General features: G+C 42.6%; 1 protein-coding gene across 3 annotated transcripts in view; it reads left to right on the plus strand.

The window, feature by feature from the left end:
• Positions 1–23,774, plus strand: part of acsf3 (acyl-CoA synthetase family member 3) — a 143,613-nt gene that overhangs the window by 49,013 nt on the left and 70,826 nt on the right. For all 3 annotated transcript variants that reach the window (XM_073070528.1, XM_073070527.1, XM_073070526.1), the window contains exons 3-4: positions 9,849–10,012; positions 22,863–23,008. In XM_073070528.1, the coding sequence (XP_072926629.1) occupies positions 9,849–10,012; positions 22,863–23,008 (310 nt within the window). The remainder of the gene's footprint in view (positions 1–9,848; positions 10,013–22,862; positions 23,009–23,774) is intronic.

Genomic DNA, 23,774 nt, shown 5'->3' on the forward strand with positions numbered 1-23,774 from the left:
TCAACGCCCGACTAACATCAAACCCCTCCGCTCGGTCTAGCCCTTAAGCTCTTCGCTCTTGCCTTAACTTCTCCATATCCAAGTCATGTTGCCTTTGTTTCTCTTTCTCAGCTGCTTCCAGCTGCTTTAACTTCATTTCATGCTCTCTTTGCTTCTCAGCGCTGTCCAGCTGCTTTACCTTAAGTTCATGTTCCCACCTTAATTTCTCCAACTCTAACTGATCCGTCCCACTCGCTAGTACCTTTTCAGGGATATTTTCCAATACCTCAGCTGTAAACACCTTCTTCCCAATGTAATACTGAGTTATGGCCCTTCGCACCTCCTGCTTTTTCATTGACGACCTCACCTCTGTGAGGCTTAACCCCTTCGCCAAATTTACCAAGTCTAATTTGGTGGCCGCCTCTAGCGCCCCCAGAGTCGGGTTTTCCATAAATTCCTCCACGTCCATCTTTGCTGGTTTCCCGTCTGGCTACCCGCGTACCAGATCCAAGTTTGGACTTACAATCCCGATTCACTGGCCTCCCAATTTGGTGTCAAATCCTGAGATGAGAACCCCAAGTTGTTACGAACCCCGTAACTGGGTCACTTACCAGCAAAGATAGAGAGGTCCGTTGAAGTCTGATGGTACTATTTTTAAAAGTTTTTATTTATAAAGGGGCACAAAAGTAAGGTTAATACAAACATTCAGATAATATACGTCGTCAATACTCAATCTAAAGTGCGGGTATAGTAATAATCATCAATAAGAAGTAGCTCTATCATTTTGTCTAGGGGTAAAGATATAGTCCAATGGAAATATAAAAGTCTCTCAAGTTCATGCAGGCTTTAGCCTTTTGGGGACCGCTGGGTTTCACTTGTTGGAGAGAGAGAGAGAGAGGTTTTGTGAGAAAAGAAACTTGCCCAGTCTTTTAGGACGCAAACCGTTGAATCGGGAACGTTGGTTCCCCGTTGTTAGTTCGAAGTCCTTTTCTGTGTTAACAGCCACCGGCTCCCCAGGCCAGGGGAAACGGAACACACGTGGCTTCCGAATAGCTTCCCGTTATCATGGGAGCGATGAGCGATGGTGTCTCCTTCTGGTGCGTCGCTAGGGGACTGTCCCCTGCAGCCCCTCTTTTATCTTGACTTGCAGGGTTGTAGGTGTCAATCAGGGTGGGGTGATGCAATCCCCAGCCCACATTGCCCGAGGGTGTGCATGTAGCCCAGTCCACGTTGCCCTGAGAGCTGGCACGTAGTATAGGATCGCAATCCACAAAGGTGTCTCCAAGAAACAATGGCCAAATCCATTGCTTTGTCTTGCTGAGGATTCTCTCTCATTTCCTGGGTCCAAGACCCGAATTAATAGCGATCTTGCGATTCTCAAGAAGGAGGGGGCTGGGATCATAACAATGGTCACTTACATCTATTGTCCCAATTCCACAGGTGTTTATTTTGTCTATAGTCTATTCTTGTATATACAGAATGGGGAGCAGAATAATGAGTGTAATCCCTTCTGTCAGGGAAAAGGTCCCTCCATATATCAATTAAACCAACATCCTCAAAAAGTGTATTAACTTCCTTATGTAAAGATTTTGTTTCATAGGTTTTTCTATTGGCAGAGTCTAAGTTTGGTTGTAATTGTAAATTTAAGTCTCCCCCACATATCAGGAGACCTTCTGTTTCCGTTACCATAATATCAGTAATTTTCTGAAAGAAACCAATATCACTTCCCAGGGGTGCGTATATATTCAATAGTGTAACTGAATTTCGGTCTATATTCCCCCTTACCAGAATATATCTGCACTCTTTATCTCCCATTTTGAATACTTTTTCAAAATTTAGCTTACTTCAGATAAGAATAGCAACTCCTCTCCTATGTCCTGATTTATATGAGGAGAAAAACAGATTAGTGAAGCCCATTCTCTTTAGTTTTTTATGCTCATTATCACTTAAATGAGTTTCCTGTAAATATACTACATGGGCTTGTTCTTTTTTCATTTTAGATAAAATTTTCTTACGTTTGATTGGGTTTAATAGCCAATTGACATTAAAAGAAATTAATTTTACCTTGTCCTTAGCCATCTGTATTTATCTGTAAATGTATCATTGAAATTAGCAGAATAAAACTTAATCGATCTCCCTGAACAAATAAGAACCAAGAAACGCAAATAATAACAAAAATGGCAACAAACGTGTGATTCCAAGGCTGAGGTCTCTAGTAGATGACCCTGTGTTGAGCTAGAGGAAATGTCTAGCTGTGGGGGATAACCCCTCCTACTTGTGAGTTGAGGGCCCCCATTGCAGTATTCATAAAAGTCAGTGAACAAATCCGTTACACAGAAAAGATTTCCCTGTGTACTCCTATATATACACATATATATGCACACACACAAATATATATATATATATATACACACACACACACACACATTACATACATATATTCTCATTTTGCTGGGGAAAAAGGAGTAAGTGAGCGAATAAAGAATAACAACTAAATAATATAAAATCCACATTATAATAAGTATTTCTGGAGATAGGTATATCACCGTCTACTTTTGCTTCCGTTTAGCTTCTCAACATTTTTAAAATTAGCCAAACCTTATGGCTCTTCTGAAGGGGGTGAGGACTGTCTTTGGGAAGCTCCTGGTCTCTTCCTGATATATTTCTGTCGGCCTCTTCCCATCTCCTGCCTTCTCGATTCTCACACTATTTCCCAAGCGGAGCGGGATAATTCCTCAGCCAGGCTTTCCCTCGTTTTGGTCATGCTGATGGGCAACCCTCTGGCCTTCATGTATGTAGTCGCCTCTTCCACTGTCTGGTACAACCGCATCCCGTTGTCATTTAACACTCGAAGTTTAGCAGGGTACGGAGTTTGAAATCTAATCTTATTTTACTCACCTATGAGTATTCCAGTGTTTTCAGTGACCGGACCCACTGAGTATTCCAGTGTTTTCAGTGACCAGACCTGCCGAGTGTCCTGCTGTTTTCGGTGTCCTGACCCACTGATAATTTTGCCGTTTTCGGTGACCTGACCTGCTGCGTATTCTGGTGTTTTCGGTTTTCATTTTAGATGAGTATTTTTGCAATTTTTTTGGATTTCAAAGACTCAAAACATTGAATGGTACAGCATGGAAACAGGTCCTTTACACTCACAATGTTGTGCTGAACCTATTAAATTAATAATCAAGTGACCAACTGAACTAATCTTTTCTGCCTACACAATATCCATATCCTTCTATTTTCCTCACATCCATTTTCCTATCTGGTTGCCCTTCATTGGTTGGGTCTCCTAACTGTCTGCAGTGGGATCACCTGTTTTACAGCCACTGAGTAAGAGGCGTCACGTTTGCTCCTCCAGGAGCTGGATTGGGGCTGCCCCACAATGTTCGCTCAGCCGAAGGCGAGCTCTTTTGTGGTCAGTTAAAGACTGTGGAACCCCACATCCAGGGTGTAGGAGTTGGGCTCTGTTGTAGTCGATGTGGATTGATGTTGCAAGTTCTTTTTACTCTTTTATTGCGATGCTTATTTTATTGTGATATTATTTTTTGTGTACCTAATGTATGCTTTGTGCTGTATGTGACACCTTGACCCTGTAGTAACACTGTTTTGTTTGGCTGTATTCATAAGTATTTGTGTATGGTTGAAATGACAATTAAACTTGAATTGAATTGAATTTGAATTTTGCCCAACTCAATCAGATTTCTACAGACGTCCAGTGGAGAGCATTGTGACTGGTTGCATGACTGTCTGGTATGGAGATTCCTCTGTAGCCTCCATCTTGTGAACTGTTTGATGAACTGGAATAATCTAATCAGAGCAATTGAATGTGGACACAAGGAGTTTTTTTTTATTATGAACCTGCTAAACCTGAGGTCATGCTCATAAGCTGTGCATTGTATACAATGGCAGGTTTACAGAGATAATCTTGTTTTTTTGGCCTAGTGTCTGAGTGACCTTGTTTGACTGGTTTGGACCAGAATTGAAGCAAACAAAAGAAGTCACCGAAGACATGAAGTTGTGTAGCCCTTGGACTACATCCAATCAGAGGATGTTATGGGTCATTCAGATGACCCATAGCCAATGACATTTACATACAACATTTGAACTGGTAAAGAATGAATATAAAAGCAGATGCTTCAAATATGAAGTAGCGATAACTTTGGAGATTCACCATCACAAGGAAGAATCCCTGTACCAGGGACTTGAAGAAGAAGGATCAATCGTCTGGCCAATGGAGATTTCCTATTTCAGTCTTAAAAATTGGAGAAGTGGTCTGAGTGAGTATTGGTACAAAGGGAACAGTAGAATTCATGTTATAAGTTGTTAGATCAGGGTCAACATAGTTACGTTGATTTTTGCTCAGAGACGATAGAGTGAGTGCTCAATTAATTACGAATTGTTTGGTGAGAATCCTAATCTAGTTCTGTTGATGAATGGTCAACACTGTTGATTCAGTGCAAGGGAATCCCATCTTTCTGCACTCTTATGATGTCTGAGAAAGACCTAGATCAGTAATGAGTTTGAACTGATCCTAATGCTCACAGCAGCTGAGTGTTGTAAATAATGGGCTGGAAGAGAGTGGCAGAGAAGTCTGTCACTTTGTGTGTTGGAGGCTGGTGACTGATAGTTCTCTGCATCATTGCACTTGATCACACTGCTTGGTGATGCAGGCAGTGGATGAGCTGATGTTGTGTTTGGGGCTTGCTTTGCTGTTTAAAGCTGCCAATATGATTGATGTTCAGGGTATAAGGTAAAGCATTGATGTGCATTGACTCTGTAGGTGTCTGTTGCTTAGGGACTTTTAGGAGTCTCCTAATGTAATGGAATTACAAAACAGCTTTTCCCACTCTTTCCCCACATATGATTAGGCAAGCAAAGGACATAAAATACCTTCATATACACTTATCCTCGGACCACAGAGAAAAACCGGGCAAAAGGAAAATTTACTTTTCCGTTGAATGGCTGTCAGTTAACCGTACCTCACAAACGAGTTTTATCTTTATCCCTTTAATTAAACATAGATTTACTGAGGGTAGACTATTGGCATCTGTGACCGAGATCAATTGAATACTCTGCAAGGGTGAAGTTTTGTAGACAGTGAGCTAGGTGGATGACCAGTCTTTAATGTTGTTCCAGTGATTGATAGCTTTATAGGCTGTAGTGATAAAAATCTATAAATCCCAAGATTTAAGAGGATTGGTCACTTAGTGCTTTCTCACAGAAATCTCAGTACTTAAGCTTCTCTGACTTGCTTTAGCAATAGTTTTGCTGTTGCTATCCAGATAATTACACTGGTTTTGCCGTTTGTGGTATTTTATGTGCATTTTATGGTGTATTAATTTAAATATATTTGTGTTCAGACTTCATATTGTTTTCATATTATATTCTATCTGTTCATTCCGTCCATCCCCTGTTCACAATCTCATCTCATTTGTATCATCAGCATACTTAGAGAATGTTATATTTCATGTCTTGGTCAATGCAGATTGTGCAGAACTGAGGCCCTCTACACTAATCCTCTGTTCACATCCTGAAACCATTCTTTACATTCCTTTAGAACCATGGAGTTACACAGCATGGAACAGACTCATTTTGCCCAACCCAATCAAAATCAGAAACAGGTTTATTATCATGTGTCGTAAAATTTATTAACTTAGCAGCAGCAGTTCAATGCAATACATAATATAGAAGAAAAAACAATAATAAATAAAAAAGTCAATTACAATATTCGTATATTGAATAGATTAAAAATCATGCAACCAAGATGCCTATCCATGCTGCTCCCATTTGCCTGTGTTTGCCTCATACCCCTCTTTTCCTTTCCTATCTATATACCTGTTCAAATGTCTTTTCAACATTGTAATCATACCCACTTTTACAACTTTATGAGAATCAAGTTTAATATCACTGACATATGTCATGAAATTTGTTTTGCAGCAGCAGAACATTGCAATACATAAAAATACTGCAAGTTATAATAAGTACCATGTAGATAATAAAAGATAAATAAGTAGTGCAAAAAGAAGGCAAGAAACTAGTGAGGTGGTGTAAATGGGTGTTCCTCAGGAGTCAGTATTGGGACAACTATTTTTCACTTTGCTTGTCAATGATCTAGATAGTGGAATTGATGGCTTTGTGGCAAAGTTTGCGGATGATACGAAGATAGGTGGAAGGGTAGGTTGTGCTGAGGAAGTAATGTGATTGCAACAGGACTTGGACAAATTGGAAAAATGGTCAAAAAAGTGGCAGATGGAATACAGTGTTGGGAAATGTATGATGTATTTTGGTAAAAGGAACAATAGTGCAGACTATTATCTAAATGGGGAGAAAATTCAAATATCAGAGGTGCAAAGGGTCTTAGGAGTCCCAGAAGTTTAATTTACAGGTTGAGTCTGTGGTAAAGAAGGCAAATGCAATGTTGGTATTTATTTCAAGGGGATAGAATATAAAAGTAAGGAGACATTGCTGAGGCAAACACGAGGAAATCTGCAGATGCTGGAAATTCAAGCAACAGACACAAAATGCTGGTGGAACGCAGCAGGCCAGGCAGCATCTATAGGGAGAAGCGCTGTCGACGTTTCGGGCCGTTTATATATTGGTGAGACCCGACGCAGACTGGGAGACCGTTTCGCTGAACACCTACGCTCTGTCCGCCAGAGAAAGCAGGATCTCCCAGTGGCCACACATTTTAATTCCACGTCCCATTCCCATTCTGATATGTCTATCCATGGCCTCCTCTACTGTCAAGATGAAGTCACACTCAGGTTGGAGGAACAACTCCTTATATACCATCTGGGTAGCCTCCAACCTGATGGCATGAACATTGACTTCTCTAACTTCCGTTAATGCCCTTCCTCCACTGCTTACCCCATCCCTGATATATTTAGTTTTTTCCCCCTCCTTTTTTTCTTTCTCTCTCTGCCCATCACTCTGCCTGTTCTCCATCTCCCTCTGGTACTCCCCTTCCCCTTTCTTTCTCCCTAGGCATCCCGTCCCATGATCCTTTCCCTTCTCTAGCTCTGTATCCCTTTTGCCAATCACCTTTCTGGCTCTCAGCTTCACCCCACCCTCTCCGGTCTTCTCCTATCATTTCACATTTTCCCCTCCCCCTCCTACTTTCAAATCTCTTACTATCTTTCCTTTCAGTTAGTCCTGACGAAGGGTCTCGGCCCAAAATGTCGACAGTGCTTCTCTCTATAGATGCTGCCTGGCCTGCTGTGTTCCACCAGCATTTTGTGAGATATTGCTGAACCTTTATAAGACACTAGTCAGGCCGCATTTGAAGCATTGTTAACAATTTTGGCCCCCATATCTCAGAAAGGATGTGCTGTCTTTGGAGAGAGTCCAGATGAGGTTCATGAGGATGATTCCAGGAATGAAGAGGTTAACTTTTCCTCTGGTGGGGAATTCCAGAACGAGAAGGCACAGTCTCAAAATTGAGGGATGATCTTTTAGAACAGAGGTAAAGAGGAATTTTTTTTTTAGCCAGAGAGTAGTGAATCTGTGGAATGCTCTACCACAGACTACGGTGGAGGCCAAGTCTGTAGGTATATTCAAAGCAGAAGTTGATAGATTCCTGATTGGTCAGGGCATCAAAGAATATGGTGAGAGGACAGCTACATGGGGTTGAATCGGATTCGGGATCACCCATGATGCAATGGTAGAGCAGACTCGATGGGCTGAATAGCCTAATTCTGTTCCTATGTCTTATGGGTTCATTGTCTATTCAGGCTCCTGTGCCACTTCCTTGATGGTAGCAATGAAAAGAGGGCGTGTCCTGGGTGATGGGGGTCCTTAATGATGGACGCCACTTTTTTGAGGCATCTTCTTTTGAAAATGTCCTCTGCTGGGGAGGCTAGAACCCATAATGGGGCTGGATGAGTTTGCTCCTTTGCAACTGCAAAAAAGACAGGGGAATGGGAGCAGATGGAAGGTTCTTGCAATGAGCAAGCATGGTAACTATGTTTTGCTATGCTGTGAGGCCCTGTAATTATAAATTGCATTCATTGTTGGGTGGGTGGTTGAGGCCCAGCAGGTTGGATCACAGTGCTGCTGAGGAAAATACAGCAGTGGGCATTAGTTGTGTCTTGCTGCTGCAGCACTTGTGCCAATATGGGTGCACCGCCCATATTGAACTTGTGATTCTGAGTGAAGTGGGAAGAAATAAAGCTTGTCTGCTGGCTATTTCCAAGGTGCAAAGTGAGGGCTGTGTGGTGAAGGGGAACCCGTTATTCACCTGCAGAATCAGGTTGTGTGGTGAAGGAGATACTGTCATTCTCCTGCAGTGAATTGTGCTTTCTACCTCCTGTACTGGTTGCCGTGATCCTGACGTTGTCCTGGCACTGGCCGTCAGGAAAATGGGTGGACGGGAGTCAAGTTGTTAAGAATCAGGTTTATAATCATGAAAGTTATTGTTTTGTGGCAGCACAACAGTGCAATACATAAAAATGTAGATAAATTATAATGAAATATATGAAATAATAAATAAACAGCGAGTAAAATAATGCAGTTGTTTTTATGGGTTCAAGGTGCTTCACAAAGGCACATGAAAAATAAAGCAACACAATCCTCAAATATTTCTAATAAGGAACAGAAAAGAGTGCAACATAAATAATACTCAAGGAAAACATATTGTCCACCTCTGGTAAGTCATGAGTTCACGAGAGAAGTTCCCAAGAATAGGTCTTCATTTGCAAAGAAATGAGAAGTGGAAAATGTGATCCGTTTCAAATTCCTGGGTGTCGTGTCAACGTCTCAAAAGATCTATCCTGGGCCAAACATACTGATGCAATTATGAAAAAAAGTATGCCAGAGGCTATATTCCAAGTATCCTCGCATTCAGGAGCAGTAGGGTCACAGCAGTGGGGAATAAATCAACTGTACCTGTCACTCTTTTCAAAGTTCAAAGTGACCGCATGGTTTTCCTCTGTGTGCTCCAGTTGATAAGGCCTAATTTGGAGTATTGTGTCCAGTTTTGATCACCTACTTACCAGAAATATGTCAATGGTTGAAAGAGTGCAGAGAAAATTTACAAAGATTTTGCTGGGTCTGGAGAATCTGAGTTGTATAGAAAGGTCAATAGGTTAGGACTTTATTACAAGACATGTTGAAAGGAGAGAGAGAGGACGAGGACCACATGGACTGACTGTGGCCTTACTGTTAAGAAGTCCAGTATCCAATGGCAGAGAGAGGTGTTGAGATCGAGTGAGGACAGTTTCTCCACCAGTTTCTAGGGTATGATGATGTTGAGTGCAAAACTGAAGTCTATAAACAGCAGTCTGATACATGAGACCCCATTTTCTAGATCGGAGTGGAGGGCAGAGGCTATCGTATCGTCAGTGGATCAATTTGTGATAAATGAACTGGAAAGGATCCTGTGTAAACGGGAGAAAGGCTTTATTCCTTGGAACATAGAAGATTGAGGGGAGATTTGATGGAAGTGTAAAATATTATGAGGGGTATACATAGGGTAAATGCAAGCAGGCTGTTTCTACTGAGGTTGGGTGAGACTAGAAATAGAGGTCATGGGTTAAGGATCAAAGGTGAAATATTTAAGGAGACCATGAAGAGAAACTTCTTCCAAGTATGAGGGTCATGAGAATGTGGCATGAGCTGTCAGCACAAGTGGTGCATGCAAGCTCGATTACAACAGTAAAGACACATTTCGGTAGATACATGGATATTTGGGGTATGGAAGGCTATGGTCTGGGTGCAGTTTGATGGCACTAGGCAGGTTAATGGTTTGGCATGGACTAGATGGGCCGATAGATCTGTGTCTGTGCTTTAGTGTTCTATGACTCTCTATCCTCAGATAAATGGAAATGGCAGAAGTGCTGATCACAAATTATATTTCTAATCTTGTTCTTCAGGTTTGGGAGTACCTGCTGAAAACCAATGGTACAGGAGCTCCACGCATCAACGTGTTCATGGCAGTACCCACCATCTATGCCAAACTCATTGAATACCACGCCAAGAATTTCACTCAGAGCCATGTGAGGGATTTCATTCACAGCATATGCCAGAGCAACATTAGGTGAGAAAATAATCCAACAATCCAAGTAACAGCAGAAGGATTTCCATACGGTTGGAGCAGAGGAATTTCCATACAGTCGGAGCAGAGAGGTCTCCCTACAGTTGGAGTGGAGGGGTCTCCTTACGGTGGGAGCGGTGGGAGTTCCATACGGTGGGAGTGGAGTGGTCTCCCTATGGTCAAAGCGTGAAGGCTAGTGGGGTTGACATGACTGCCAGGGGAGCTCTATGTTTGTTCTGCCCAGGGGAGAGGTGAGAGAAGATATGTGAATGCCAGGGGACTTTTATCATTCTTTACCCAGTTAGAGGGTGAGAGTAGATATGTAAGTACTTGGAGAGTTCTGCCATGTGCCTCTTTCCCATATCCTTCATGCCCTAACCAATCAAGAATCTATCAATCTCTGCCTTAAGTATTTCACCTCCATAACTGCCTGTGGCAATGAATTCCACAGATTCACAACTCTGTGGCCAAAGATTTAACTCTTCATCTCCTAACCCTAACCCTAATGCGTCATAGGAAGTCATTCCTGTCTGTGGCCATCAAACTTTACAACTCCTCCCTCGTAGTGTCAGACACCGTGAGCCAATAGGCTGGTCCTGGACTTATTTCTGCTTGGAATCATTTACTTATTATTATTTAATTATTTATGGTTTTATATTGCTATATTTCTACACTATTCTTGGTTGGTGCAACTGTAACGAAACCCAATTTCCCTCAGGATCAATAAAGTTTGTCTGATCTGATCTGATCTGATTTTAAAAGGACACCCCTCTATTCTAAGGCTGTGTTTTCTGGTATTAGATTCTTCTACCATAGAAAAAATCCTCTCAACATCCACTCTATCAGGGCTTTTCACTGCTCGATAGGTTTTAATTAGGTCACCCCTCATCCTTCTGAATTTTAGTGAATACAGGCATAGAGCCATCAAATGTTCTTTATATGACAAGCCATTTAATCCTGAAATCATTTTTGTGAGCCTCCTTTGAACCCTTTTCAGTTTCAGTACATCTTTTCAAAGAAAATAGGCCCAAAACTGCTCACAATACTTCATGTGAGGCCTCACAAGTGTTTTATAAAGTCTCAATATTACATCCTTGCTTTTATATTCTAATTCTGTTGAAGTGAATGCTAACATTGCATTGGCCTTCCTCACCACAGACTCAACGTGCAAATTAACCTTTAGGGAATCCTGCACAAGGACTCCCAAGTCCTTTGCACCTCAGTTTTTTGTATTTTCTCTCCATTTAGAAAATAGTTAAGCCTTTCATTTCTTCTACCAAAGTGCATGACCATACACTTCCTGACATTGTATTCCATCTGCCACTTCTTTGCCCATTCTCCTAATCTCTCTAAGTCCTTCTGTAGCCTCTCTACTTCCTCAAAACTGCCTGCCCATCTGTCTGTTTTCATGTCATCTGCAAACTTTGCAACAAAGCCATCAATTCCTTCATCCAAATCATTGATGCATAATGTAAAAAGAAGCAGTCCCTACACAGACCCCTGTGGAACACCACTAGCCACTGGCAGCCAACCAGAAAAGGCTCCCTTTATTCCCATACTTTGCCTTCTACCTATCAGCCACTGCTTTATCCATGCTAGAATCTTTCCTGTAATAACATGGGCTCATAGCTTGTTAACAGTCTCATGTGTGGCACCTTGCCAAATACCTTCTGAAAATCCAAGTATAGTTCATCAACCGATTCTCCTTTGTCTATCCTGCTTGTATTTTTCTTCAAAGAATTCCAAGAGATTTGTCAGACAAGATTTTCCATTGAGAAAACTATGCTGAGTATGGCCTATTTTATCATGTGCCTCCAAGTGCCCTGAGACCTCATCTTTAGTAATCGACTCCCGCCTCTTCCTAACAACTGAGGTCAGATTTACTGGCCTTTCTCCTGCCTCTCTCCCTTCTTGAAGAGTGGAATGACATTTGCAATTTTTCAGTCTTCCCAAACCATTCCAGAATCTAGTGATACTTGAGAGATCATTATGAATGCCTCCACAATTGCTTCAGCTACCTCTTTCAGAACCCTGGGGTGTATGCTATCTTGTCCAAGTGACTTATCTGCCTTCAGACCTTTCAAGAACCTTATCTCTAGTGTTGGCAACTTCACACACTTAATGAGCCCTGACACCTGGAACTTCCACCGTACTGCTTGTGTCTTCCATGGTGAAGACTGACGCAAAATACTTACTCAGTTCATTTATCATTTCATTGTTCCGCATTACTATCACTCCTGCATTGTTTTCCAGCGGTCCGATATCCACTCTTGCCTCTCTTTTATACTTTATGTATCTGAAGAAACCTTTGGTATTCTCTTTAATATTTTTGACTAGCTTACTTTCATATTCCATCTTTTCCTTCTTAATGACTCTTAGTTGCCTTCTTTTGGTTTTTAAAAGCTTTGCAATCCTCTATCTTCTCTTTGGCTTTATGTTAGCTTTGACTTTTTCTGTTAGTCACGGTTGTGTCATCTTTCCTTTAGAATACTCCTTTCTTTTTGGGATGTATATATGCTGTGCCTTCTGAATTGCTTCCAGAAGTTCCAACCATTGCTGCTGTGCCATCATCCTTGTCAGTGTTCTTTTCCAGTTAATTCTGACCAACTCCTTCCTCATGCCTCTGTAATTCCCTTTACTCCACTGTAAAGCTGATACATCTAACTTTAACCTCTTCTCAAATTTCAAGGTGAATTCTATCATATTATAATTACTTGCCCCTCAAGGATCTTTTACCTTAAGCTGTCTAATCAATTCTGGTTTATTGCACAACACCCAATCCAGAACATCTGTTCCCTAGTGGGCTCAGCCAGGAGTTGCTCTAAAAAGCCATCTTGTAGGCACTCGAGAAATTCCCCCTCCTGGAATCCAGCACAACCTGATTTTCCCAAACTATCTGTATATTGAAGTCCCCCATAACCATTGTAACATTGCTCTTTTGACATGCATTTTCTATCTCCCGTTGTAATTTGTAGGCCACATACTTACCACTGTTTGGGAGTCTGTATACAGCTCCCATCAGGGTCTTTTTACCCTTGCAGTTCCTTATCTCTATCCACAATGATTCAACACCTTCCGACCCTCTGATAATGAATTTTACTTTGAGCTTTGAACTTTTTTGAAGCCTGCTTAAAGCAGGTGGGTACCTCAGACTGCTGAAATGAGAGGTTAAAGATCTCATTGAACACTTAAGCCAGTTGATCAGTTTAATACTTGACCAGGTACTCCATCTGGGCTGAATGCTTTTCATGCATTCACCTTCCTGAAGGATGCTCGTAAGTCTGTGTCAGAGACTGAAATCGCAGGATCATCTGGGGCTGTGGGAGTTTGTAATGGTTCCTCCATTTTTTGATGCAAAACATCATAAACCCTGGAAGCAAAGCCCTGTCGTCAACTATGTCGCTTGATTTTACTTTATAAAAGGTGATACGTTTCGAGCCCTGCCACAACTGTCGAGCATCCTTCGTTGATTCAGTTTAGTCTGGAAAGTCAGGATGCCGGTTACCAGTGGAGTTCCACAGAGGTCGGTGTTGAGACTGCTGCCTTTTACAACATATGTCAATGAGTTGGGCTATGGGATTAATGGATTTGTGGCTAAATTTGCCGATGATACAAAGATAGGTGGAAGAGTGGATAGTGTTGAGGAAACAGAGCCTGCAGAGAGACTTAGATAGTTTAGGGAAATGGGAAAGAAGTGGCAAATGGAAAGTGTATGGTCATGCACTTTGATGGAAGAAATAAACAGGCAGACTATTAAATAGCTGGGAGAGAATTCAAAATGCATAGATGCAAAGGTACTTGGGAGTCCTTGTGCAGGATACCCTAAAGGTTAACTTGCAGGTTGAGTTGGTGGTGCAGAAGGTGAATGCAATGTTGGCATTCATTTCTAGAGGTATAGAATATAAGAGCAAGGATGTGATGTTGAGCCTTTATAAGGCACTCGTGAGACCACACTTGGAGTATTGTGTGCAGTTTTGGGCTCCTTATTTTAGAAAGGATATTCATTGATGTGTATAAAGGTAATATTAAAAAGAAACTGATAACCCGGATTTACTCGATTTTACAATCTAATTGGTCTCTCCACAATGTATATTAAATCAAAATGGGAGAAAGAAGCCAACATAAAATTGACAGAAGGTGATTGGTTAAACATATGCAGAACCCATTCAACTACTTCAAGCTCTGGTCTGTGGAGGGAATTCACCTGGAAGAATAGCTTAAGATTTTTCATAACGCCAAAAATAAAGAAGTTACAAAATAACAGACCTGAACAAGGTCAATGTTTGAGAATGTGTGATAATATGTTGGCTGATCATTTTCATATTTTCTGGGAGTGTCCAAAGATTTTGTCTTATTGGTTAGATGTGGTAACAGACATAAGGTCAATAATCAGCCCAGAGATTACTTTTGACTTCAACGTTTTTTATTTGAGTAATGTACCAAATGGGCTCAAAAAGTATTAAAGATATTTGTTACAAATACTACTAGCAGCCAGTAAGAAAGTGATTACCAGGAAATGGATAAGCAAAGAGTCTCCTACAGTCCTGGAATGGATAGAAATATTTCAAGAAACTTATGTTATGGAACGATTGACTTTCTCTCCAAGACATGCCACTAAAAAATTTGAAAGATACTGGGAAAATTGGACATTTTATTTGAACCTGAAATGACTTCTTCACTGTACATTTATTTGGTTTGAAGAATTTTGTTTTATTTCTTCCTATGAGGGAACCTGCAGAATGGACTTTAAACTCATGGATCTTAAGGTTCCCTGAGACTTTGAAGGACAATTATGGACATAAGAGTTTGGTTAACCTTGATACAGCAATGTAACCCATTTCTTTGTTAATTTTTTGTATTATAAGATACAGATTTTACTACACTTATGATGACCCTGTCTGTCTGTTTGTTTTTATCCTGTTCATTCTGTAATTGGCAAAACAATAATAATAAAGTATAAAAAAGAAGAAAGGATATACTGACATTGAGAGAGTTCAAAGAAGATTCCCGAGAATGGTTCCAGGAGTGAAAGGGTTACCGTATGAGGAACGTCTGGCAGCTCTTGGGCTGTTTTAACATAGAAACACAGAAAATAGGTGCAGGAGTAGGCCATTCGGCCCTTTGAGCCTGCACCGCCATTCAGTATGATCATGGCTGATTATCCAACTCAGAACCCTGTACCTGCCTTCTCTCCATACCCCCTGATCCCTTTAACCACAAGGGCCATATCTAACTCCCTCTTAAATATAGCCAATGAACTGGCCTCAACTGTTTCCTGTGGCAGAGAATTCCACAGGTTCACTACTCTCTGTGTGAAGAAGTTTTTCCTCATCTCGGACCTAAAAGGCTTCCCCTTTATCCTTAAACTGTGACCCCTCGTCCTGGACTTCCCCAACATCAGAAACAATCTTCCTGCATCTAGCCTGTCCAATCCCTTTAGAATTTTATACGTTTCAATAAGATCCCCCCTCAATCTTCTAAATTCCAGTGAGTATAAATAAGCCCAGTTGATGCAGTCTTTCTTCATATGAAAGTCCTGCCATCCCAGGAATCAATCTGGTAAACCTTCTTTGTACTCCCTCAAGAATGTGTTTCCTCAAATTAGGGGACCATAACTGCACACAATACTCCAGGTGTGGTCTCACCAAGGCCTTGTAGAACTGCAGTAGAACCTCCCTGCTCCTGTACTCGAATCCTCTTGCTATGAATGCCAACATACCATTCGCCTTTTTCACCGCCTGCTGTACCTGCATGCCCACTTTCAATGACTGGTGTACAATGACACCCAGGTCTCGTTGCACCTCCCCTTTTCCTAATCGGCCACCATTCAGATAATAATCTGTTTTCCTGTTCTTGCCACCAAGTGGATAACCTCACATTTATCCACATTAAATTGCATCTGCCATGAATTTGCCCACTCACCTAACCTATCCAAGTCACCCTGCATCCTCGTTGTATCCTCCTCACAGCTACTTCCCACATTTTGGGCTACTTCCTTAAGCACTATGGGATGCAGACCATCTGGCCCTGGGGATTTATCTGCTTTTAATCCCTTCAATTTACCTAACACCACTTCCCTACTAACATGTATTTCCCTCAGTTCCTCCATCTCACTAGACCCTCGGTCCCCTACTGCTTCCGGAAGATTATTTATGTCCTCCTTAGTGAAGACAGAACCAAAGTAGTTATTCAATTGGTCTGCCATGTCCTTGTTCCCCATGATCAATTCACCTGTTTCTGACTGTAAGGGACCTACATTTGTCTTAACCAATCTTTGTCTTTTCACATATCTATAAAAGCTTTTACAGTCAGTTTTTAATGTTCCCTGCCAGCTTTCTCTCATAATCTTTTTTCCCTTTCCTAATTAAGCCCTTTGTCCTCCTCTGCTGGAATCTGAATTTCTCCCAGTCCTCAGGTGTGCTGCTTTTTCTGGTTAATTTGTATGTTTCTTCTTTGGACTTGATACTATCCCTAATTCCCCTTGTCAGCCACAGGTGCACTACCTTCCCTGGTTTATTCTTTTGCCAAACTGGGATGAACAATTGTTGTAGTTTATCCATGCGATCTTTAAATGCTTGCCATTGATTATCCACCGTCAACCCTTTAAGTATCATTTGCCAGTCTATCTTAGCTAATTCACGTCTCATACCTTCAAAGTTACCCTTCTTTAAGTTCAGAACCTTTGTTTCTGAATTAACTATGTCACTCTCCATCTTAATGAAGAATTCCACCATATTATGGTCACTCTTACCCAAGGGGCCTCTCACGACAAGATTGCTAACTAACCCTTCCTCATTGCTCAATACCCAGCTGAGAATGGCCTGCTCTCTAGTTGGTTCCTCAACATGTTGGTTCAGAAAACCATCCCGCATACATTCCAAGAAATCCTCTTACCAATTTGGTTCACCCAATCTATATGTAGATTGAAGTCACCCATTATAACTGCTGTTCCTTTATTGCACGCATTTCTAATTTCCTGTTTAATGCCATCCCCAACCTCACTACTACTATTAGGTGGCCTGTACACAACTCCCACCAGCATTTTCTGCCCCTTAGTGTTATGCAGATCTACCCATATCGATTCCACATCCTCCAGGCTAATGTCCTTCCTTTCTATTGCGTTAATCTCCTCTCTAACCAGCAACGCTACCCCACCTCCTTTTCTTTCCTGTCTATCCCTCCTGAATATTGAATATCCCTGGATGTTGAGCTCCCATCCTTGGTCACCCTGGAGCCATGTCTGTGATCCCAAGTATATCATATTCATTAATAACTATCTGCACATTCAATTCATTCACCTTGTTACGAATGCTCCTCACATTGACACACAAAACCTTCAGGCTTGTTTTTACAACACTCATAGCCCTTATACAATTATGTTGAAAAGTGGCCCTTTTTGCCCTGGATTTGCCTGCCTGCCACGTTTACTTTTCACCTTACTACCTTTTGCTTCTACCCTCATTTTACACCCCTCTGTCTCTCTGCACTTGTTCCCATCCCCCTGCCACATTAGTTTAAATCCTCCTGAACAGCAGGACTTCCTTGACTTATTTCTGTTTTCCTATTCCTCGACCCTAACACACTAACAATTTAGAGGGATTAGATGCTTCAGGAAGGGGTACCAATCAAGTTGGCTGCCTTGTACTGGATGGTGTCAAGCGTCTTGAGTGTTGATGGAGCCGTACTCATCTAGGCGAGTGGTGAGTATTCCCGTACACTTCTGACCTGAGCCTTGTAAATAGTGGACAGGCTTTGGGGAGTCAGGAGGTGAGTTACACATTGCAGGATTCCTCATCTTTGACCTGCTCAGGTAGCCACAGTGTTTATATGGCTAGACCAGTTCAGTTTACCGTCAATGGTAACCCCCAGGATGTTGATAGAAGGGGATTCAGTGAAGGCAATGCCACTGAATGTCAAAGGGCGATGACTAGAGCCTCTCTTGTTGGAGTTGGTCAATGTGTGGCACTTGCGTGGACCAAATGTTACTTGCCACTTGTCAGCCCAAGCCTGGATATTGTCCAGGTCCTGCTGCACTTGGGGATGAACAGCTTCATGATCTGAGGAGACATGAATGATACAGAACATTGTGCAGTCATCTGTGAACATCCCCACTTCTGACCTTATGACGGAAGGAAGGACATTGATGAAGCAGCTGAAGATGGTTGGTCCTAGGACACTTCCCTGAGGAACTCCTGCAGTGATGTCCTGAGGATGAAATGATTGACCTCCAACCACCACAACCATCTTCCTTTGTGTCAGGTATGATTCCAACTAGCGGAGGGTTTTCCCCCTAATTCCCATTGACTCCATTTTAGCTGGGGCACCTTGATGGCATACTCAGTCAAATGCTGCCTTGATGTTGAGGGCTATCACTCTCACCTCACCTCTGGTATTTAGCTCTTCGTCAATGTTTGGACCAAGCGATGATGAGATCAGGAGCTGAGTGGCCTTGATGGAACCCAAACTGGGCATCCATAAGTAGGTCATTACTGAGTAGGTGCTGCATGATAGCACTGTTGATGACCCTTTCCATTACTTTGCTGATGATTGAGAGTAGGCTGATAGGACAGTAATTGGCTGGGTTGGACTTGTCCTGTTTCTTGTGTACAGGATGTACCTGGGCAATTTCCCACATTGCTGGGTAGATGCCAGTGTTATAGCTGTACTGGAACAGCTTGGCTAGTGGCATGGCAAGTTCTGGAGCACAAGTCTTCAGGACTATTGCCGGGATTTTGTCTGGGCCCATAGCCTTCGCAGTATCCAGTGCTTTCAGCCATTTCTTGATATCACGTGGAGTGAATCGGATTGACTGCATACTGACATCTGGGATGCTGGGGACTTATGGAGGAGGCTGAGCTGGATCATCTACTTGGCACTTCTGACTGAAGATTGTTGCAAATGGCTCTGCCTCATCTTTTGTACAGGTGTGCTGGGCTCCTCTATCATTGAGGATGGGGATATTTGTGGAGCCTCCTCCTCCAGTGAGTTGTTTGATTGCTCACCATCATTTACAGCTGGATGTGGCAGGACTACAGAGCTTAGATCTGATCTGTTGGTTGTGGGACCACTTAGCTCTGTCTGTTACTTGCTGCTTATGGTGTTTGGCATGCAAGTAGTCCTATACTGTGGCTTCACCAAGGTGACGCCTCATTGAGATATGCCTGGTGTTGTTCTTTGCATGCCCTCTTGCACTCTTCATTGAACCAGGGTTGATCCCCTAGCCTAGTGGTAATGTTAAAGTAGGGGATGTGCCAGGCCATGAGGTTACAGATTGCAATTGAGTACAATTCTGCTGCTGCTGATGGCCCACAGTGCCTCATAGATACCCAGTCTTGAGCTGCTAGATCTATTCCCAGTCTATCCCATTTACTCACTCTCAGTAGCATTAAGAAGAATGAGGGGTGACCTAATTGAAACCTATCAAATGGTGAAAAGCCTTGATAGAGTGGATGTGAAGAGGATGTTTCCTATGGTAGGAGATTCTATGACTCGAGGACACAGCCTCAGAATAGAGGGACATACTTTTAGAAAGGAGATGGGGAGTAATTTTTTTTAGACAGAGAGTGGTGAATCTGTGGAATTTGTTGCACAGACAGCTGTGGAGGTGAAGTCTTTATGTATATTTAAGGCAGAAGGTGATAGATTCTTGATTGGTCAGGGCATAAAGGGATATGTGGGAAGGCAGGTGATTGGGGTTGAGAGGAAAAATGGATCAGCCACGGTGAAATGGCAGAGCAGACTCAAATGGCCTAATTCTGCTCCTATATCTTATGGTCTTATTATAAAGCAAACTTGCCGTCAGGTCCTCAGTTTTATTCTCCAATGACTCTGTATTTGCTATCAAGAGGCTGGGTGGAGAGGTCTCATTCCTCTGTGTTTCAGCCTAGCTTGGAGCTCCCCCTCCTTCCTCACTTCCAGCCATGGCGATGAATCTTTGTCTGCTGAAAGGTGCCATACCCGTTTGCTTGAGAGTTCAGTCCGCCTAGTCCTTTAGAAGATCGTGAAATCTGTAGTTCATTAAGTCAGTTCAAAAATACACTGCTTAAAGGGAAGTTGCATGCTACAGGTTGCAGTGAGAGTAATTCAAAGGAAGTATATGTAGAAGTATTGTATGTAGCCCACAGAATGTCACTGTTGTTCACCGGCGACATCTTGATATATGTTAGTGCCAGGGAAGTTCTGTCTTTGTTTTGTCAGGGGAGGGGTGAGAGCAGATGTGAGTGCCGTGGGAGTTCTATCTTTGTACTGTCCAGGGGAGGTGAGAGAGCAGATAATCTGTAAGTGTTGGGAGTTCTATCTTTGTACTGTCCAGGGTCCAGGGGAGGAGTGAGAGCAGATATGTGAATGCTGGGGGGTGGGGAGGTTCTATCTTGTATTAGAACATAGAACATAGAATAGTACAGCACATTACAGGTCCTTCAGCCGACCCTCAAACCTGCCTCCCATATAACCCCCCACCTTAAATTCCTCCATATACCTGTCTAGTAGTCTCTTAAACTTCACTAGTGTATCTGCCTCCACCACTGACTCAGGCAGTGCATTCCACGCACCAACCACTCTCTGAGTGAAAAACGTTCCTCTAATATCCCCCTTGAACTTCCCTCCCCTTACCTTAAAGCTATGTCCTCTTGTACTGAGCAGTGATGCCCTGGGGAAGAGGCGCTGGCTGTCCACTCTGTCTATTCCTCTTAATATCTTGGACACCTCTATCATGTCTCCTCTCATCCTCCTCCTCTCCAAAGAGTAAAGCCCTAGGTCCCTTAATCTCTGATCATAATCCATACTCTCTAAACCAGGCAGCGTCCTGGTAAATCTCCTCTGTACCCTTTCCAATGCTTCCACATCCTTCCTATACTAGGAACTATATAGCCGACCAGAACTAGACACAGTACTCCAAGTGTGGCCTAACCAGAGTTTTATAGAGCTGCATCATTACATCGCATCTCTTAAACTCTATCCTTTGACTTATGAAAGCTAACACCCCATAAGCTTTCTTATCTACCCTATCTACTTGTGAGGCAACTTTCAGGGATCTGTGGACATGTACCCCCAGATCCCTCTGCTCCTCCACACTACCAAGTATCCTGCCATTTACTTTGTACTCTGCCTTGGAGTTTGTCCTTCTAAAGTGTACCACCTCACACTTCTCCGGGTTGAACTCCATCTGCCACTTCTCAGCCCACTTCTGCATCCTATCAATGTCTCTCTGCAATCTTCGACAATCCTCTACACTATCTACACCACCACCAACCTTAGTGTCGTCTGCAAACTTGCCAACCCACCCTTCTACCCCCACATCCAGGTTGTTAATAAAAATCACAAAAAGTAGAGGTCCTAGAACAGATCCTTGTGAGACACCACTAGTCACAACCCCCCAATCTGAATGTACTCCCTCCACCACGACCCTCTGTCTTCTGCAGGCAAGCCAATTCTAAATCCACCTGGCCAAACTTCCCTGGATCCCATACCTTCTGACTTTCTGAATAAGTCTACCGTGTGGAACCTTGTCAAATACCTTACTAAAATCCATGTAGATCACATCCACTGCACTACCCTCATCTATATGCCTGGTCACCTGCTCAAAGAACACTATCAGGCTTGTTAGGCACGATCTGCCCTTCACAAAGCCATGCTGACTGTCCCTGATCAGACCATGATTCTCTAAATGCCCATAGATCCTATCTCTAAGAATCTTTTCCAACAGCTTTCCCACCACAGACGTAAGGCTCACTGGTCTATAATTACCTGGACTATCCCTACTACCTTTTTTGAACAAGGGGACAACATTTGCCTCCCTCCAATCCTCCGGTACTATTCCCGTGGACAATGAGGACATAAAGATCCTAGCCAGAGGTTCAGCAATCTCTTCCCTTGCCTCGTGGAGCAGCCTGGGGAATATTCCGTCAGGCCCCGGGGACTTATCCGTCCTAATGTATTTTAACAACTCCAACACCTCCTCTCCCTTAATATCAACATGCTCCAGAACATCAACCTCACTCATATTGTCCTCACCATCATCAAGTTCCCTCTCAGTGGTGAATACCGAAGAGAAGTATTCATTGAGGACCTCGCTCACTTCCACAGCCTCCAGGCACATCTTCCCACTTTTATCTCTAATCGGTCCTACTTTCACTCCTGTCATCCTTTTGTTCTTCACATAATTGAAGAATGCCTTGGGGTTTTCCTTTACCCTACTCGCCAAGGCCTTCTCATGCCCCCTTCTTGCTCTTCTCAGCCCCTTCTTAAGCTCCTTTCTTGCTACCCTATATTCCTATATGAGAGCAGATAATATGTGAATGTTGGGGGAGTTCTATCTTTGTACTGTCCAAGGGAGGGGTGAGAGCAGATATGTGAAAGTGGGGGTGGGGGGTTCTATCTTTGTACTGTCCAGAGGAGGGGTGAAGAGCAGATATATGAAAGTGGAGGAGTTCTATCATTGTACTGTCCATGGGAGGGGTGAGAACAGATATACGAATGCTGGGGGAGTTCTATCTTTGTACTGTCCAGGGGAGGGGTGAGAGCAGATAAATGAATGCTGGGGGGGGGGTTCTATCTTTGTACTGTACAGGGGAGGGGTGAGAACAGGTCTGCAGGAAATAGAGGAGATGTGGCTGAGATCTCCATGCACCATGGCAGACGGGAAGACACATCTCAGGAAGAAGGAGGATATTTCAGAGGCAGTGGATCAGAAGATGAAGTCCTATCTGTAAAATCTAACAGTGAAGCGTTTGGATAACCATTGTACCTCACATTCTGGTCTGAAAAGCAACTTCTTATCCATACTGCTAGCTGTCTAGCCACATTGACTCACTGAGTTATGCTGTATACTTATTGTTAACTGTGATTTTTTTAGATTAATGGTGTCAGGATCTGCTGCTCTTCCACAGCCTATCTTGGAGAAGTGGAAAGAAATCACTGGCCACATGTTACTGGAGCGCTATGGAATGACAGAGATAGGAATGGCTCTGTCAAACCCTTTACGTGGGGCCCGTGTGCCAGGTATGCTCTGATGATTTATTAAAAATCTGGAATTCCTGGAAGCTTGTGTTGTGAGAGTTTTGAGAGTGTTTCCCAGTGATTGTCCTCAGACACTGGGAGGTACCACCAGAATCCGACCCAGGATCATGCCAGCTAATGGGAAAAAGACAGACTACTCAGTACATTGTAGGAAGGACTTGCATTACAATGAGCCTAACATTAATTTACTGGAGGGAATTCTGAGGGACATGACGTATCAGTACCTTAGCAATAAGACTATAAGACATACAAGCAAATTAGGCCATTTGGCCCATCGAGTCTGTTCCATCATTCCATCATGGCTGATTTATTATACCTCTCAACCCCATTCAGATTCAGTTTATTGTCATTTATAAACCACAAGTACAATGCAGTTAAAAAATGAGACAACATTCTCCGGAATGATATCACGAAAAAGCACAAAACAGACCACACAAGAAAAACCACATAACATTTGGTAATCCCCAATCCAGAGTCCGGAGAGGCTTCAGCCTTCTCCCAGTAACTTTTAACACCTTTATTAATCAGGAACCTATTAACCTCTGGTTTAAATATATCAAATGACATGGCCTTCACAGCTATCTGTGGCAATGAATTCCACAGATTCACCACCCTCTGGCTAAAGAAATTCCTCCTCAACTTTGTCCCAAATGGACTTCTCTTGATTCTGTGGCCATTCCTCAGAAAAGTAAGGACTGATTAGAGACAGTCAGCATGGCTTTGTGTGTGGGAAATCGTGTCTCATAAA

This window comes from Hemitrygon akajei, chromosome 17 (assembly GCF_048418815.1).
Source record: "Hemitrygon akajei chromosome 17, sHemAka1.3, whole genome shotgun sequence".
In the NCBI taxonomy this organism is placed as follows: Eukaryota; Metazoa; Chordata; class Chondrichthyes; order Myliobatiformes; family Dasyatidae; genus Hemitrygon; species Hemitrygon akajei.